The sequence below is a fragment of the Wickerhamomyces ciferrii genome, contig 00236, assembly GCF_000313485.1.
Source record: "Wickerhamomyces ciferrii WGS project CAIF00000000 data, strain NRRL Y-1031 F-60-10, contig 00236, whole genome shotgun sequence".
In the NCBI taxonomy this organism is placed as follows: domain Eukaryota; kingdom Fungi; phylum Ascomycota; class Saccharomycetes; order Phaffomycetales; family Wickerhamomycetaceae; genus Hansenula; species Hansenula ciferrii.
The window spans coordinates 41,009-59,456 of NW_011887504.1; the positions used below are offsets into that span (position 1 = coordinate 41,009).

At 32.6% G+C, this 18,448-nt stretch overlaps 8 protein-coding genes across 8 annotated transcripts; 2 read left to right on the plus strand and 6 right to left on the minus strand.

Annotated features, from left to right (window-relative positions):
* Positions 1 to 492: 492 nt before the first annotated feature.
* On the minus strand, positions 493 to 840 carry BN7_5867 (uncharacterized protein; the record flags this gene model as incomplete). The annotated part of the gene is made up of 1 exon (XM_011273575.1): positions 493 to 840. The coding sequence occupies one exon, from the start codon at positions 838 to 840 to the stop codon at positions 493 to 495; it is 348 nt and encodes a 115-aa protein (XP_011271877.1).
* Positions 841 to 1,690: 850 nt separating this feature from the next.
* BN7_5868 (Zn(II)2Cys6 transcription factor domain-containing protein) lies at positions 1,691 to 2,449 on the plus strand (the record flags this gene model as incomplete). The annotated part of the gene is made up of 1 exon (XM_011273576.1): positions 1,691 to 2,449. The coding sequence occupies one exon, from the start codon at positions 1,691 to 1,693 to the stop codon at positions 2,447 to 2,449; it is 759 nt and encodes a 252-aa protein (XP_011271878.1).
* A 368-nt stretch (positions 2,450 to 2,817) lies between these two features.
* Positions 2,818 to 4,220, minus strand: BN7_5869 (2,3-butanediol dehydrogenase; the record flags this gene model as incomplete). Its single annotated transcript, XM_011273577.1, has 2 exons — positions 2,818 to 3,851; positions 3,920 to 4,220. The coding sequence occupies 2 exons, from the start codon at positions 4,218 to 4,220 to the stop codon at positions 2,818 to 2,820; spliced, it is 1,335 nt and encodes a 444-aa protein (XP_011271879.1).
* A 1,749-nt stretch (positions 4,221 to 5,969) lies between these two features.
* On the minus strand, positions 5,970 to 7,022 carry BN7_5870 (uncharacterized protein; the record flags this gene model as incomplete). The annotated part of the gene is made up of 1 exon (XM_011273578.1): positions 5,970 to 7,022. The coding sequence occupies one exon, from the start codon at positions 7,020 to 7,022 to the stop codon at positions 5,970 to 5,972; it is 1,053 nt and encodes a 350-aa protein (XP_011271880.1).
* Positions 7,023 to 7,443: 421 nt separating this feature from the next.
* Positions 7,444 to 9,042, minus strand: BN7_5871 (Retinal dehydrogenase; the record flags this gene model as incomplete). The annotated part of the gene is made up of 1 exon (XM_011273579.1): positions 7,444 to 9,042. The coding sequence occupies one exon, from the start codon at positions 9,040 to 9,042 to the stop codon at positions 7,444 to 7,446; it is 1,599 nt and encodes a 532-aa protein (XP_011271881.1).
* Positions 9,043 to 11,097: 2,055 nt separating this feature from the next.
* ERB1 (ribosome biogenesis protein ERB1) lies at positions 11,098 to 13,509 on the minus strand (the record flags this gene model as incomplete). Its single annotated transcript, XM_011273580.1, has 1 exon — positions 11,098 to 13,509. The coding sequence occupies one exon, from the start codon at positions 13,507 to 13,509 to the stop codon at positions 11,098 to 11,100; it is 2,412 nt and encodes an 803-aa protein (XP_011271882.1).
* Positions 13,510 to 15,302: 1,793 nt separating this feature from the next.
* SPE2 (adenosylmethionine decarboxylase SPE2) lies at positions 15,303 to 16,481 on the minus strand (the record flags this gene model as incomplete). Its single annotated transcript, XM_011273581.1, has 1 exon — positions 15,303 to 16,481. The coding sequence occupies one exon, from the start codon at positions 16,479 to 16,481 to the stop codon at positions 15,303 to 15,305; it is 1,179 nt and encodes a 392-aa protein (XP_011271883.1).
* A 1,276-nt stretch (positions 16,482 to 17,757) lies between these two features.
* HSH49 (U2 snRNP complex subunit HSH49) lies at positions 17,758 to 18,390 on the plus strand (the record flags this gene model as incomplete). The annotated part of the gene is made up of 1 exon (XM_011273582.1): positions 17,758 to 18,390. The coding sequence occupies one exon, from the start codon at positions 17,758 to 17,760 to the stop codon at positions 18,388 to 18,390; it is 633 nt and encodes a 210-aa protein (XP_011271884.1).
* Between the last annotated feature and the right edge of the window lie 58 nt (positions 18,391 to 18,448).

The window sequence follows — 18,448 nt, forward strand, 5'->3', positions numbered from 1 at the left end:
TCGCAAACCCTGAGATTAGATTGAACAATAATTGTTTCGATCTTAGACGCGATCTTCTTTAGTCTTACTTTGCAAGCGCTACGGAACATCAAAACAATTAACATTTTCTTGATGAAGATTGATTTCCGACTTTCATCATGTGACTTAAGCACCCTCGGTTTTCACGTGTGCATACACGTGAAAGCTCTTTCAAGTTCCCCATCTTAAAAAATAATGAAGCGTTTTGACTTAATTCTTGAAAATATTAACCAAAATTACGTTTGTGGTTTATAAATATATATGGTAATTAATCATGATTTAACCGATGCACCTACTGAATGCATATAGTAACTAGGTGATGTTCCGGTAATTACTTGAAACTCGAACTTGGAGTTGGGGTCATGAGGTATATATAATGTGAACTCCTCTGTAAGTGTAAAGTACTAAACAAAAGCTGTACACTAGCTTACTATTTTCAGCTCAATTAATTACAATTACAGCTTGAAACGTATATCAATTCACGAGCTGCAGATCTTCTGGGTTGTATAGTTGTATATAAGTTGTCGTTGACTCGTTGTCGTAATTTTCCTCGTCGATATCGAGTATTTTCAATTGTATACGAGAATTACGTATTGTTCCACAATTGTAGTCGATCAATCCATGAACTTGATAGATCTTGATCTTGATAAGTACTGGTAAGTGCTGGTAAGTTGTAACTCTCCGCATGTCGAAACGGCAAGCATACAACTCTATAAAAGGTGTGGTTTCTCTCATTAGAATATCAGATTCCGATTTCAACGAGATTTTTGTATATTTCGTGATCTGAGGGAAAGATAACGATAAAAGTGAACATGTTAGCATTTTGATATTTTGATGCCTTACAGTGGACTCTGGTCATCTTTTGCTGACTCCTCCTTTTTATACAACCAGTCAATATTTCTTTACTTAACGTCGATGATTATGGACCTTGATCTCGATCCACTGTGTATGTGTGTATGTAGTCAATCTCGTAACTGATCAAGAGAAGCTCCACACTCCACAATTGTTTCGAGAACCACAAGTGTGGTTTCTAGCTACTATTGTATGTAAATATGTACGTATGTACGTATACACAGAGTCAATTTGTCAAACTCTTCTCTTTTCGGTAGATCCCTGAGATCTCCATGAACCATGATATCAGGTTTCGTCAGGTATCTCTGATAAAATTTTCCCGTCACTAGCTGATAAGGATTACGATTGACCCACTGATAACCTGGGATTCGAAAGCACCTCAGTATAAAGCTTTGGAAACATTGGGGTTGAAACAGCAATTTTTGTTTCTTATTTTGGGTAACAACATTCTGACGTTAGAGCTCGTATTATAGATGATGATTGATGTACAACGTTTTTCTTCATTTGTATAAATGCAGCATGATAGCCACAGTAAATTTAAGAAACTTTATAGTATAAGCTTGCACTAGAAAATATTCATATATAAACTTTACGTGTTCTCGAGGAAATATTATCAAGCATTTCAAGAAGACTGCAACTCTGATCAGTTCCCATACATATCACTACACATAACTAAACTTTATGTCACAATTATTTATTAATTAATTCAACCTTTATTTTCAATTACTGTTCAAGATAGAGACCGGGATTTTTGATTAACTCAACCTCATTCTTCCAAGTTATCTTTTATTTATTATCTATATTACCCACATCCTTCAAAATGGCTCTATCCAAAGAAAATAACAATATCATTCCAAAAGATGTCAAGAAAAGATTATACAAGTCAAGAAAGCAAAGACCTTGCGACAATTGTCGTAAGCGTAAATCATGCTGTATCATTGAAGATGGTATCCCATGTAAACTATGCAAAATGTTTAATAAATCATGTACATTTGAAAAAGGACCTGTTTATACAACGACAAAGTTACCATCCAAAAAGGCATTGAAGCAACAGAAACAACAACAATTACAACAACAGTCATTAATTCAATCTTTTAAAACACAAGCTGGTATTTCAAGTGCTTCATCTTTAAACTTTCAGCCTTTAATTGATAACCAACATATTTCAATTCAATCTCAGACCCCAACATATCACCAATCTCATATCGCTAATTCATCAACACCAGAAACCCCCTCTCTTTATAATGAACAACGTTCAAATTCAGCTGGTTCTGAAATCTCAAATGATGTTCATAACTTTCCAACCCCAATTAATGATTCCATTGATATGTATTTAAACAGTCATGGTATCAATTTAGATATTGACGCATTAGCCGCTACATCATTATCACAGGAACAATATCCACAACAAACATTCAATCAACAATCCGTTCATGAACATACTTGCCAAGGTCATGATGAAGGTTTAGAGGAGCTTTGGGATATGCCATTTGATCTTGATATGAATCTTGATGCTTTGAATTTCCAAGCTGGGTTCTTCGATAACTTAAATATTGATTTTGAACAATTGATGGGGTAAAGAATTTCACAGAAACCTGGGTATAACATATACTTACTTCAAGCTTAATCAAAAGACAATTTCGATTCCTTTTTAATTATATTTTTGTTCATTAACTTCCATTCATTTTAATTTTCTTTGCTACTAAATCTATCCATTCATTAATTAGAATATTTATTTAAATCAAAATAATTTCAAAAGTACAAATAAATGCTTTCAATTGTCGTTATACATCGTAATCTAAAAATAATTAAGCTTCGTCAATCATCACAAATCATGTCTTAAAATTGAAAATCATGAATCTATAAATGCTTAACTGCTGTGTTAAAAGAGTTAATATCACATGCATAATGTATTAGAATGCAGAGAGATCAAATGCTTTATGACACTTACTGTTCAAATAAATCTGGACTAATCAAGATTTTAATATGTTTATCTTTATGTTCAATCAATTCGTGGAACCCATTTACAACACCACTTTTCAAACCAACTCTACCAGTAATGAATTGTTTCAATTTTTCAACTGGTATATGATCATTTTGAATAGCATTGATAACACCTTTGAAATCCTTTTGAGTATAACCTAATGAACCAACACTTGATTTTTCCTCTAAAGTTAAATCCATAACATAATGGGCAACAGATCTATGAGGCCAGATGGCGACATTACAAGCAACACCATGAGCTCTTAAAGAATGGATTGAGGTTTCATAAGTCTTTGGAATACCAGAACAATCAAATGATTTACCAAAACCTTCACCTTTAAGACCCATTGATCTTAAAATTTCAGTATCATTATCATGTTCAGCTGGGTTGAATGGAACAGCACCAAAATATTCAGCTTGTTCTCTTCTAATTGTAGCAGGTTCTGAACAAACAATTCTTGAAGCACCAAATGCTTTCAAGACTAAGATTGTAGCAAGACCAATTGGGCCAGCACCTAAGACAACAGCATCTTCACCAGGAACAAAACCTGATAATTCAACTGCATGCCAAACAACAGACAATGGTTCGATTAATGCAGCAACATCTAATGGGATTTTCTTATCAATCTTGAAAATATGCTCTTCTGAATATTTGGTATATTCAGCTAATCCACCATTATCAATACCTAAACCAACAAAATTCAAATCCGAACAAGTATTTGTGAAGCCTAATTCACAATTAATACAAGTTTCATCATGTCTTCTATGATTTTCTGGTTCTGTGAAATAGTTTTGTCTATCTGAACAATGACCTGTAGCTTCAACAACAACATGATCACCTGGTTTCAAGTTTTCAACACCTTCACCAACTTGATGAACAACACCACTCATTTCATGACCTGGGACTAAAGGTAATTTCTTACCACTGATTTTATCACCACCTTCTGATGCTGCATTTTTGAAAAATTTTGGCTCTTCATATTCATGTAAATCAGTACCTATAAAAATGTTAGTATTCAGCCGTTTGTAAATCAACTCCGAGTTCAGTAATACTTACCACAAATACCACAATAGGCAATACGAATGATAACATCATTTGGTTTGGTGATTTTTGGTAATTCAAAATCATGGTTATATCTAATATCTTTAGCACCGTGGTATACTAATGCTCTCATTGTATCTTGAGCTTGTTGTGATGATTGTTCTGCTTGAGATGCTTGATGTAAAAGGCTTGAAGTTGTTGAGAATTTTGAAGCTTGTTGATATGCACATCTTGATGATAGTTTCGTTGTTGAGGGTATAATTGAACGTCTGGAAAACGATATGAAAGTTCTTGTAGATTGTCTAATAAAGTTTCTTGATAGCATTGTGTAATAAATAATTATAATGTTAGTTGTAGTATGGGTATTAAACAATAGTCATGAAGTGAAAAGAAATGGGTATATCAAGATACTTATATACCATCAACTTGAAACATTGTTATAGCAAATATAGACATCATGCAGTATCATCTCCAAATTTTATTTATGTACATTGACAATAGTTTGCTAGGCTAAGATTTTATTTAGTCAATGAATTAACTTTGCTAAACTGGGCTGTTCGTTGGAATTGCTAGCAAAGTTTTTCGAGATTGTAATAGATTATCTAAAAATTCCGAAACGGAACATCACCGAAAGCATACGTAATACAAGAACATCATTTTATAGAATCACAACCACTTGGAATAAAGACTTGGTTCGTACTATCACTGTTGTTTGAAGGTCAGGTTATGGGGTATTCGAATGGTTAAAATTAGGTAAGTATATGCTTATTGTTCTGCAAAAAACTTAGTTTTGTATCATGCAATATACGCGTTTCTAAGTTATCAACTAATCTGCGATCGCTCGATCCCCAGGTTATTCTTTAACATCTCGAGATATGAGTCTAGAAAATCCTTAGTGGTTACAATTTAGCTAGCTATGAGTGGTTTCGAGTGTATAGTTATATTGTAGCTCCACAAATTTAACTCGATCTAAATTGTTCTTTGGGCACGAATGAAACAAGCTATTGTTATTTAATTAAGCTATTTGGCCGTAGTCTATATTAACGATATCAATGAAGTTCATAGGCTATATTAGCTTTTGAAAAGTTTAACACGAACTTAATTATGATATCACTAACACTCCGAGTGCTCTGTTTATGAGTTGACCTTAACTGACGTATCAAATCTTGTAGAATAATTGTTTGCAATGCCTTTTTTCTTTTGATTGCTGTTGTACAATCTTGACGTACAATCTATATAGCGAGGTTAAAAAACGCGAGAGAATTAAGACATTTCCGCAATTAGTATCGAGTTGACGTCTAAAATAGTTTGCACTAATAATTACCGTTCCTGGTTCCTGAACATTATTTTGTATAAACTAGTCCAACTAGGGGATTATGATTCATGCTTGAATTGGAAGCTGGTAGCTGGTAGTAGAATTGTAAGGCGGCACGTTTACACTCTACATGACACAAAAGTAATGATTGTAAACTTTATAGGACTTGTAGTACTTATCTATTGTACTTGGTTAGTTCTGTTATTACTGTCTAATGTGATGCTTTGAAACGAGAACAAGATCTTGTGTCTTCCCAGTATGTTATAACTCATCACCATCATTAGTTCAGCAATTAACTTTGAGAAGTCCAAATACCATTTTCTATTTTGATATGAGCTCATCAGTGATCACTGAAGGTACACACTCCTGTTGATTTACACTCGTGGTTAATAGACGATATCAGTAATCAGTGGTAAACGATCCACATGTGGTCTTTTAACTTTTAGATAACCTGATGAATGAACATTGAAAGCTTTAGGCTTATATAAAGCAACCAAAAAGGCTTGCAATGTCACGATGACACGATGACACTGACAGAGGAAAATATGCGCGGTAAAAGTAAAAGTTCTCAAAATTTGAACTTCAACAACAATAAAGCAGTTCATCAAGGACAATGAAACATTAGGGATATACTTGAAGCTTTTCTTGCTTAGATTCGTTATTATCACAGTGTCTACAATGGAATGGTCAACTTTTTTTTTTATTTTTGCTATATAAGAAAGGACAGAATAATTATATGGGCTTCAGCGGCAAACACATTCAAGGGTTATCAACGTATGGTATAGTGACATGCTCAAGGACACTATCAATTTCATGTTGTGTAGGATTGTACACAACCAAGTAAGTGGCATGAACATAACTATCAACTTCGGGTATTTCAACTCTTGACCAACCTTCAGTATTCAACAATTTATCTTTTATACTCAATCCATCAGATGATAAAATTGAAGGAGTTCCCTCATCATTATTCTCTTGGTTAGATATTCCATCATTGACAACTAAATAATCATTTTGATCATTTAAAAGAGCAATTTTAATAATGGATGGGCTTGTATGGGCATCAGCGGCACGAACTTTTCCATATGCATAACTATCAGAAGCTAACGCCTGTTGAATAATTGATAATCCAGTTTCATTTGCAGCTTTCAAGCTTGAAATATCATATGAAGAATCATTTTCGATCAATCCAACATCTCGAAGGTCATAAAAAGCATAAATAGTATGCTGGTCATATATGCCATTGGCTCCAATGTCTAAAGCTTCATGGTTATCAATCGGTATTGTTGGTAATTTGATATTAAAAGTCTTGTTAAATAGATTAGGCGGATTTTCTGAAGAAATATCAACGTTGAAAGTGGTGTTTAATAAGTTTGAAGGATGTTCATCTGATTCTGATTCTGATGACCCTTGTGTATCAACTGGTAATTTAATATTAAACGTTTGATTCAAAAGATTTTTTGGTATCTCAATGTCTTGCTTTTCTGTTGGTAATTTAATATTAAAAGTGTTATTCAACAAGTTCTTTGGAAACTCAACATCAGCGGTATTTGAAACTGGTTTTTTAGAAACATCTTGAGGTAACTTAATATTAAAAGTATTATTCAATAAGTTTGATGGATTTGGATTTGGATTTGGATATGGACCTGGTGTATTTGATTTTTCAACTGGTAAGATAATATTAAAAGTTTTATTCAACAAGTTTGATGGTACTTCAATATTGTCTGTTGCTTCTGATCCTGGAATTGGAATTGGTAATGCAGAACCATAAATTGCTAAAGCAATTGATGATAATATAATGTTTGTTAATCTCATTGTAATTGTAATTGTAATTGTAATTGTAAATTTGTGTGGTGAGTAAAGAAAGTAAAACAGAAAGAGAAGGAGAAATAACACATTATCATTCCTTTTATATGTCATTTTGTCAAATGAGAAGATTTTCGATCTGTTATTGTGCCATAAAATGAGAAGATTATCGATACTAGTGTTAATTAAGAGCGTACGGAGGATTCTCGCTTTAAGATCTCAAGTTTCCTTATCAACACCAAATATTTTGAACATAATTCATTTACAACTTACAAAACAACACGCTAACTATATTGAATAGTTCGATCGAAAATGTTTAGTGTGACTGTCTAACTACATTGATTTGTAAAAGAATATTAAAAATTTTCTCTCATTATTTCATAAACAACTCATAAAATCACGATTCCAGCTTCTTGGGTTGAAAATTGACTTATTTGTAGTCAATACCTTTCCATGAAGTAGTGATGGTCTTAGCTTGAGTTAAGAATTTGAAGGCTGATGGACCGTAGAAGTGTAAGTCACCTAAGAATGAAGCTTTGTTTGAGGTGAAACCAAATTGAGCTAATGGAATTGGAATTGGGACGTTGATACCAACTTGACCAATGTTGATAGCTTTAGCGAATCTGTTAGCAGCTGGACCTGAGTTGGTGAAAACAGCAACTGAGTTACCGAATTCATTGTTGTTACAGTAATCAATAGTTTCATCTAATGAATCAGCTTCAACAATAGTGAAGATTGGACCGAATAATTCTTCATCAACACATCTCATACCTTTCTTAACGTTTCTTAATAAGGTTGGACCAATGAAGTAACCATCTTCGAAACCAGCTGGTTTTTTACCTCTACCATCAACTAAGACTTCAGCACCTTGGTCAACAGCATCTTGGATAACAGCTTCTAATCTTTCTAATGATTGTTTGGTGACAAGTGGACCGAAATCACCATCTTGGAAACCTGGTTTAGTTTCTAAAGCTTTAACGGTTTCAACAATATCTGGGATGAATTTTCTAGCTTCACCAACTAAGAATAAGATATCAGTTGATAAACAAACTTGACCAGTTGAAGAGAAGGCACCGGCAACAACACCTTTTAATAAAGTTTGTTTGTCAGCATCTGGTAAGACAACAACATGGTTTTTAGCACCTAAGTTAACTTGAGCTCTTTTACCGTTTTTGGTAGCTTCAGTGTAAACGTATTTACCAGCATTGTTACCACCAACGAATGTAACAGCTTTGATTCTTGGATCACTAACAATTTTGTTAACAGTTGGAGCTTTACCGTGAACAATGTTGATAACACCATCTGGAACACCAGCTTCTTTAGCGATTTCAGCTAAGATAGCACCAGTACCTGGACACATTTCTGATGGTTTGATAACAGTAGTGTTACCAGTAGCAATGATGTATGGAATAGTCCATAATGGAATCATAACTGGGAAGTTGAATGGCATAATTGAACCAATAACACCAATTGGTTCTCTGATGGTGTGGGAAGTCATATCATTTGAAACTTCTAATGAGAAACCTTCAGTTTCTTTGGTGACGGTGGTAGCATGTTCAGCACATTGGATACCTCTTTGAACATCAGCAATAGCAGCACTCCATGATTTACCTTGTTCGTAGACAATAGTAGCAGCTAATCTATCGGTGTTTTTCTTTAATAATTCAACATAGTTGAAAGTTAAAGTTAATCTTTTCATAATTGAAAGGTTTTTGTATGATTGGAAAGCTTTTTCAGCAGTTTCAATAGCTTGGTTTAATTCAGCATCTGTTGATTGTGGAACTTTGGCAACAACAATGTCAGTAGCTGGATCATAAACATCGAACCATTCAGTGGCATCAGATTTGTAATGTTGACCATTGATATAAGTTGAAGTGAAGTATGGTTCAGTTTCTTTGGTAGCGTGAGCAGTTGGAACTGGTGGTAATTGTAAAGTTGACAATTTTGAAGCTTGTAAGTATCTTAAAGCAACTCTGCTGTTAGCTTGTAAAGCCTTTGATCTGGCTGTTTTGGTGAAAACTGAAAGCATTGTATATATATGGATTGATTCAGTTGAAGACTAAAGTCTATGAAGAATTGAAACGGCTATAGTCAATTGAGTCAAAAAAATCATGGATATCCAAAGGTTTATATACTTTTGAATCACTAAATAAAATAATTTTATGGATTTGTGAATCTGTCCAAACTCCTAATCTCGGAATAAAGCTCATTTGTAATTATGCACATTTCTGGTTATGATGATTTGAAGATTTAGGTACACAATTTTACTGGAAAAGAATATCTGGACTCAGGATCAGGACAATCCAGGGAACGAAAGAAGCTAAAGTCTCTGTTTAAAGGAAAATTAATATCGGAAGCCTACAAAGTCATTCACTTTTTATAGACTATAAGAATAAATCTTAACAATTACTACTACTAAATTATGCTTTTGTCCTTAATTTAAGTACTGAACACACGCGATATAAGTATATGTCACCGGAGATTGGTGAAAAGCTTATAAGCTTGATGGATAGCACGGTAAATAACACCCCTAGCAAATACCTCATGCTTTCAGCCCAACAGAGATGGCATAACGTAATAGGACTCCTAGGGTCTCACCGTTCCGACTTCACTGGCGGCATCTTTGTCAATTTTAGATGGTTTTGTGATCTGAAAATTGTTGGAGCTGAGTTTATGATCCAGTTTGAAGAGTGATGCGTCGATATGCGAGGCTTAAGTCCACAATCAGAGAAGCTTATGTAATGGAGGGGCCTGACCTCCAGCTTCTCCTTAGTTCCGTGTAGTTTATTCGAACAGTTTGATGAAGCTCAAGGTTGGTTTGGTTGTTAATGGGCTAGTAATGATTTGTTTCTGATAGGTTCACTGTGTTCAGCTAAAATGGTTTGTGTATTAAATGTTGAATTGTGTGTATGGGTATCTCCATGGATTTTAATAACTTCTAGAGCTGTGCAATCAGAATCCTGTTATATCCAAAATGATCTATTTACTTTTGACAGCTCTAAACTCCTTCTCAAGAATAAACAATTAACCGTTAGAAATGAAAAGTTTACAAATTCGAAACTTAAAACTTAAAACCACTCAAAAGGAACGGTTAAAAGTAAAAGACACGTAAAGCACTTTAGGGCTTTAAAACATGAGTGTTCTACACATAAATTGTTAACCGATTCGCATTTAAAGTCAAACAGACATGCACTTACTTATACTATTAGAGACCTTGGTATTATACTCTATTTACTTGTACTGTTCAGTGTTTAGTGTTTAGTGTTCAGCTAAAAGCTAAAAGCTAAAAGCTAGATTCTGTATTCTGGTTTCTGAGGTGCCATTTGTCCTAGTTGGACTTCTATCTCCATAGGTCTTGCTTGAACCTTGGGTATTTTGTACTTTGGTGTAAATCTGGGGCAAAGAACCTCATAATCAACGAATAAACGAGCGTCGACGGTCGCATCCATATTGAATGAATCACCTGTTAATCAGGATTAATTAAAATGCTCTCCATCCAAGGACTCCACCAGAAACTCGGGTGTTCAGCCTTTCCATTCAAGACAGGCTTATCTTTATTATCAGAATTGTCACCGTGGTGTGGTATCATCTTCAGTGTGTATAACTCTGGGGGCTTGCCGCTTCAAGGTTCACATGAATGTTGAGCTGAACTTTATTCATATAATCTGGAGTCTCGATCTATTTGAAAGTTGACACCCCAGATTTCTAAACTCCAAATCAGCAAATAGTTATTGAGTTTGTTAAGACTGAGGCATAATATTATAAAGATTGACGCCCTTTCAAAGTGATCGAACTTTGGAAAAATAAAAGTATTTTAAGTTTGTAATTTGTCGTTTTTACGGTAGTCATTACCCCGGACTACGAATACTACTTAGCTTGTACATATTCTATAAAACTACATGAAACCATTAAGGTTATAAAAGTCTGATATAACACCTCGATTTCGGTAAAAAAGGCTTAATATTTATCATTGTACTAACTTCTGAGTGCTACAATTATAGCTTGAAATATTTATGCTAAAATTCTATTACCTTTTTATCTATGTTACACAAACCCCTAATCAATTTATTATAATCTTGAAGCTCTAAGTTGTCCACAATCTTGCAACACCATCTGCACCACTACTGAATAACCAAGCTTCTTTTGGATGCCAAACGATATCTAAGACACCTAAACTATTTACAACTTTATGTCCACTCAATTTCTTCAATGGAACTAATAATGGATTGGTCATTAAATCATCGTAAACTGTACCATGGAAAACATGAATAAATCCATCATCACTCGCAGATGCAAATAATGGTAAACCACCTTTATGGTATTTGATAGATCTGACAGCTTTTTCATGATATCTTAATGTTTTGTATGGAGTAGATTGTAAATCTAAATCATGCCATAGAACTCTCTTATCGAAAGATGAGGCTAATAAATGATCACCTCTTGGATGAATATCAATCTTGGATAACCATCTAGCACCTGGTAATAATTTTTTAATTAAAACTTGTTGTGCTAAATCATAAACACGGATATAACGTTGAGAACAGACATAAATTTGTGGTTTAAATGGGTGGAATTTAACATCCATTATTATACCTTTTGATTTCTTGAATGGTGATTGTGATGAATGTTTAGAAATTTGATGGATCAACACTGATGTATTACCTGAATCTGGTGAAACACTGACAAAGTAATCACCTTTTCTATGCCATGCTAATGATTTGATGTTTTTACGACAAACAATTGTTAATACAACACCTTGTGAAACTAATTCTTCACTTGGTTTAATCCATCTTGCATATTGTTTCTTATTAGCAGAATTTTCTTCTTCTTCAACGTCTGAATCATCATTGACATTGATATCTGTCTTTTTAACGTTACCGAATTTATTGTAACCAAAACCAGCCTCTAATTTTAATCTACCTGCATTTTCAACATCAAATCCAAAGATTGGTGGTGAAATTAAATGAATGAATTCACCAGCTGTAACTGCTAAAATACCAGTAGCTGAGTCTGGATTCCATTCGACATTTTCAACTTTATCATCTTCATTATCTTTAGCAACAACTTCAATAGAATAAACTTCACGACCAGTTAAAACTTCCCAAATCTTAACAGTACCATCATCACCACCAGTAGCTAACCATAAACCAGTTGGATCAATTGATAAGCTTCTAATCTTACCTTTATGACCAATATATTGAGTAGAACAACGTATTGGGAAAGGTCTCAAATCCTTTGGAGATGGTAAATCTGGAACTAAACTTTCTGGATCAATGTTTAATTTATTATGACGAACTCTTGGAGCCAAGTATAAATCTAATGATCTTTCGAATCTTTCTCTTATACTTTCTTCATAACCTGGGACTTTTCTTAATGAACCATATTTCTTCGGAACAAAATTTCTTTCACGATCTTGTGGTTCAGTTTCATTGAATTTTTCTAATTCTTCTGGTGTTAATAAATATTCTTCTGGTGGATTATAACTTTCTTCATTCGTTGGTGGTGCAACTTTTGGAGCTCTTAAAGTCATAACATGATCATTATTTTCTAAATTATTATCACCCCATAAATCATAACTATATTCTTCTTCTTCACTCTTTTCAGGTTTGTTCAAAACAATACGACCTTCCCTAATAGCACGAACAATTTTCATCACTCTTTTAGCTTCATGTTTTGATGGAACGAATCTTCTTTTTGGTTCAGGAACAGCAGTTAAAGGCATGACTTCTTGTTCTGAAGTGAACCATTCAATTGTAGGTTGGTATGGATTAATACTATCATCTGTGCTTTGATTATTTTCTAATTTGTTAATCAAATCAATTTCTTCTTTAGTCAAATTTAAATTACCACCAGTGTTTGAATCTAATAAACCAGTCCAACCTTCAGGTAAATCAATAGATTCTAATAATTGTTCTAAAGCAGAACCTCTAGCAGGTCTCATGATTCTTTTACCATTTATATCATAACCAATATGAGGCATTTCTTCATAAGCACTTAATGGGATATTACCAATGGTGTTGAAATTTTCAACATCACTATCATCTGAATCATAAACTGGATCAATTTCTGGCTTGATTATACGAGGAGTTCCATCAATGTACGTGGTTTCTTTTCCATCTCCATTACCTTCTGAAGCGTCTGATAATGAGCGAATACGGACATTGTTAAGTTTATCTGTGATTGATTCACTATCTTTTGGTTCTTCATCAAATTCCAAAGATTCAATATCACTGGCTTCGCCTTCTTCACCGAGTAGTTTGTTGTACTCTTCATCTGAGTCTTCTTTTTCTTCGACTTCTTCCTCTTCATCGTCTTCTTCTTCTTCATCATCATCATCATCCTCACTGGCTTCAGCATCAATTAAACCACTAACATTAAGTTCATCATCTTGATCTAATTCTTCTTCTTCACTACTACTGCTTTCTGGAGCTTCTTCTTCGATCTTTCTCTTTCTTGGAGCCTGAACTGGCTTTTGAGCCTGTGTCTTCTTGGCCATTATTGATCCACAAATAAAAGCAACTTAATAGTTTATAATTTAGGTTTAGTGTATTTGGTCTATATAACAATATACCAAAAATTTTTTTTTTTACTAGTGACAAGTGCCCGGACCGATGATCCTGTGTTACCCAGCTCGACCTTTACTTTAAAGGTATAAACTCAAGTATTTCAACAAAAAAGTACTACAATAATACTGTTTTAATAAATCTTACATCCTAGTTTAGCTCAAATATTCTTATAGCTCTTTTGAAACATATAATTTCGGAAATTAAATAATATTAATTAATTTAAATAAAACAAATCTAAAATCATTTTAATTTAAAAATAAAATTTATGAGATTCTTAGTTGTAAGAATTTTAAAAATTTCAAAAAAATAATTTGCTAAAAAGAACTTAAATACATATTTAATAGTATTATTTGAGCCTATGATTTTTTTCTAAATTGTTAAAATTAGGTAAATTTTAGATTTGACGTTAGTTTCGAAGCCAATCTTCTAGTGTCACGTGATACAAGCAGATCCAAATGGCAACAAAAGTTTGTTCTTTCAAGAAAAAGGAGCTGTGGCCAGTTGGTTAAGGCGTGAGTCTTTCTCCAGTTGGTTAAGGCGTGGATCCTTGGAAGGTCCCTTGGCCCAGTTGGTTAAGGCGTGGTGCTAATAACGCTAAGATCAGCAGTTCGATCCTGCTAGGGACCAATTTTTTGCACTTTTTTGGCAAAAAATCCATTATATTAAGCTGACTTTGATTCAATTTTTTTTTTTGTATACAAGCAAACAAATTATAATTTATATCTTTGGCTGATATATGTCTGATTATAAGTTGTTTCTGTTATATCTTAGTTTTAAATTAATTACATTACTCAAACAAAGAGCAGTATTTTGAGAAAAGAGGACGATTAAATTAGGTACACATTCTTATATAGATCTATGATCTGGTATGTTAGTGTTCTTATGTGTTTATAAATTATAACTAATATAATGCAGCTAGATCTAATCCATGAATAAGATCTGTCTTGAATTTTGGAGTCTGATGCTAGTGAAAATATTAATTTATCTCATAAGGATTTGTCGGGTCGTTAACATCAATTAATAACTTTTGTGTCAAAATTTGTAACCATTAGGGCTATGAAATCTATTGTACTACAATATACTCAGGTATGACTTCTTTTCATTGTGTATCACCCGATCCTGTTTGATTGTATTTAGTCTATAATAGAAATACTTTTTCTGAGACAATGGACCAATGTCATAATTCTCTGTGACCATTGAATAAACTTCATCAATTGTAAGATTAAATCTACACTTTACAGACCTTCAATATTAGAATATTCAATAACAATTTGTATATAATATATAATTTTTATGACACATAAACATAAAAAAAAACTTATAATGAATAATTACTTGTCCTCCCAAACAAAAATTAAATCATTATACCGAAAAAAAAAAGAAAAAGATCAAAATTAAATCACATTAATAAAACTTATAATATAAAAGTTTTATTAAGATCATCTTCAATATTGATTTTTATTTTTTTTTTCAACATGATTCAATTAATAAATAAAACGCAACTTCTTGTTTACCTCATTAATACTCTTCTTTACTTCCCCCACTTCTCAATCTATAATAACTAAGATATTTTTATAATCCACTTCTTCTAATCCTATTATAACATTTCTTTTTATGTTGCTTATGCTCACTGTGATTTTTTTTTTGATTTTTTGGTATTTTTTTAATTTTTTTTTCTTTGATTTATATTGATCAGTATAAGTTTAAAACTTGATTATAAGTTTTAGTTACCACCATTGATTGATAAGCTATTAATTAAGTGAGCTTCATCAATTTGATAACTGACATATAACAAATAATAATTGTCTAAATCATATAAAATCTTATCAACTTTTTTATAACCTTTCAAAGATTCTAATTTTCTTAAAGCTTCAAAATCTTCACCTGTACCTGAACTAAATAAAGTAAATTGAAATTTATGAGGTTTGAAAACATTTAAAACTCTTTGTAAAACCTCAACATTTGTAATACCATACTTTAATGGATTAACATTAGTTTCAAATGAAGCATAAGACCAATCTCTTTCAGGTGTAACATGTAAAGTATAATAAGAATCATCATTTAAAATAGTATTTGATGAATAACCACATGGTGTAAATGCAAAAGCATCATGTTCACCAACTTCTCCATAAACATTGTTTAACCCAGTATTGTTTGAAGTTGAATGACCCAAGAAATGACCTAAATCATGTTCTTCATCGATTTCAAAACCTGGTTTACGTGAAGTATGAAATTGTAATGCACGATCTGGTGATAATTCAGTCATTAAAATTTCAAAAGTTTCATCAACATCTTCATCATGATGAATTGTTTCTTTTTCTGAAGTTGGACTAGTAGTATATAAATGCCAGTGATTATTATCAATTCTACCAATCAAATAATGAGAACCATTTTCAAAAAATTGATTTAAATAATCAACTTCATCAGTCCAATTTTTATGAATTGATTTTTGTTTATTTGGGAACATGAATGATCTTCTTGAATAGAAAACTTTTGATGGTTCAAATTTTTGATTTTCATTTAAAAAATTCCAACCTAATTTATTTTGAATTAATTGAAATAATGAACTTAAACAATGTAAAGTAGTTGTTGTACCACAAGTTTTCAAAATCAATTTATGATTATAAACAAATAATGAAGATTCAGATAACAAAAAAGCATCAACTTTTGATGATGATTTGATTGATAAAACTTTACAATTGACTAAATCCAAGATCTTACTCCATGAATCATAATCAATGTTTCTTAATGATTGATCGTTTGGAATATCTTTTTCACTTGGATAAAACCAAATTTCTAATAACTTTTCTGGTCCTTCAAATGCTTCAGTTGAATCTAAATTGACTGATAATTCATGATCAACAAAGGCATTATCACCTGCTTGATAACTAACTGGGGTCATTATGATTTTGATTTCTTGATTTCTGTTTAAACTTTTTTTATTTTAATTTTAATAGCTCTTTAATAATTCACCGAGTGGGAGGTATATCTCGGTGATTTTAAAGATTGATTATGCTTCTTTAGTAATTGTGTAGCTTTTCTTTGATTGAACAATACTTCTCAACAATGGTTAAAAAAATACTTTTTTTAAATTGAGTCAACTTATCCAGGTTTTTTTGGTGGTGTTAAGCGTAGAATTAACTCTAGAGGCATACGACGATTTGTCAATGAAATTTGAACCTTGATTCCTTGAGATCAAGTGTTATAAACAGTCACACGAACAATAAGTAATATCAACGAACTTTAGATGGATGCAGCAACCGAAGACCGATTCTCTTTTTGATAGGACAAAGAAAGCAGCTCAATATTCTATTGCCAAATGATTTGATGGGTACTTCTTAGTTCTTAAGGTCACTAGAAGCGATGATTAGAAATAACCCCTTTTAAACTATTGAAGTTGTTGAAGAAATGCAACTAAAAGTGAAAAATGATTAATTGTTGATATTGAAAAATTTTGACGCTTTCGCTTTCCTCGAGAAATAATTCTTGGAGTAAAAAAAGAATCCTAAAGAAAATTTAGACTCGGAGTCGTTCGGGAGTCGCTGGAATAAGACGGAGATCAGCCTAGACGGGAAGGCGTGAAGGGTCCTAGGCAGAGAGTCAGCCTAGAGATTCAGTTAGCTAGCAGGAACAAATATCTTGATTTGTATAAACTTTGAAGTAATTAAGCAGTTGAGATCTAAATCGATTTATTTCTACAAAATGATTGGAAACAGTAAATCTGCGTGTATTTAAATGACAAATTTCCTAATAAAGATATCCCCCAGGCATGAAACACATTCTATTATGGTGATAACGTTTGCAATAACGAATAGATGAGTGATTAATTGGGTGGTAGATTCTATATGGGACCAGGACAATGGGCTAAGATGTTCCCGGTGGACTCGAGCACAGCAAGTGTACTCTCCAGGCGCAAATCGAACACTACAAAACGTAGCATCCGTTAGTTGAAATCCTTGAGGTCCGTTACTCTTTTTTCAAAAATGGTTAGTTTGTTGAAAGAAAGTTTGAAAAGATTTTTTTTTTCACTGTGTACTTTGAGATGAGCCATGTACTGCGTAACCTTTCCTCTTTGGATCGCGTAAAAATGATTATTACTAGATGGTAAACTTTTTAGGTAAGAAACACTATGTCAAATCTTTGTTCAATCACCAAAGTAAGAAACAAAACTATCAAAGATGATGAAAAGAGGAATTGAATCAGACAGAAACCAGGACTGTACAGTATATGTCGGTAACTTGGATGAAAAAGTCCATGATGGATTACTATACGAACTTTTCATACAGATTGCACCAATTAAAAACATACATCTTCCAAAAGATAGAATATTAAGAACTCATCAAGGTTATGGATTTGTTGAGTTTAAAAATGTAAAAGATACAGAATATGCAGAAAAAATCATGAATGGTATAAAATTGTATGGAAAAAACTTAAGAGTTAATAGAGCTTCGAATAATGCTTCAAATAATGATAAATTAGATACTGGTGCTACATTATTTATAAAGAATTTAGATGATTTGGTAGATGAAAACCTATTACAAACTATTTTTAAACAATTTGGTGTTTTTTTCAAACCACCAGTGATATCAAGAGATGAACAAGGAAATTCAAAACATCATGGATTCATATATTATAAAACTTTTAAAGATTCTGATAATGCTATAGCTAAAATGAATAATCAAATGATTTTAAATAAAAAAGTTCAAATTGATTATGCATTGAAAAAGAAGAATGGTAAAGCTGTAAAACATGGTGATCAAGTAGAAAGATTATTATTGAATGAAGCGGAAAAGAATAATTACAATATATAATGACCTTGGAATGACTGAAATAAATAATTGTTGTTTAAAGTAATTAAAAGTTTTTGTA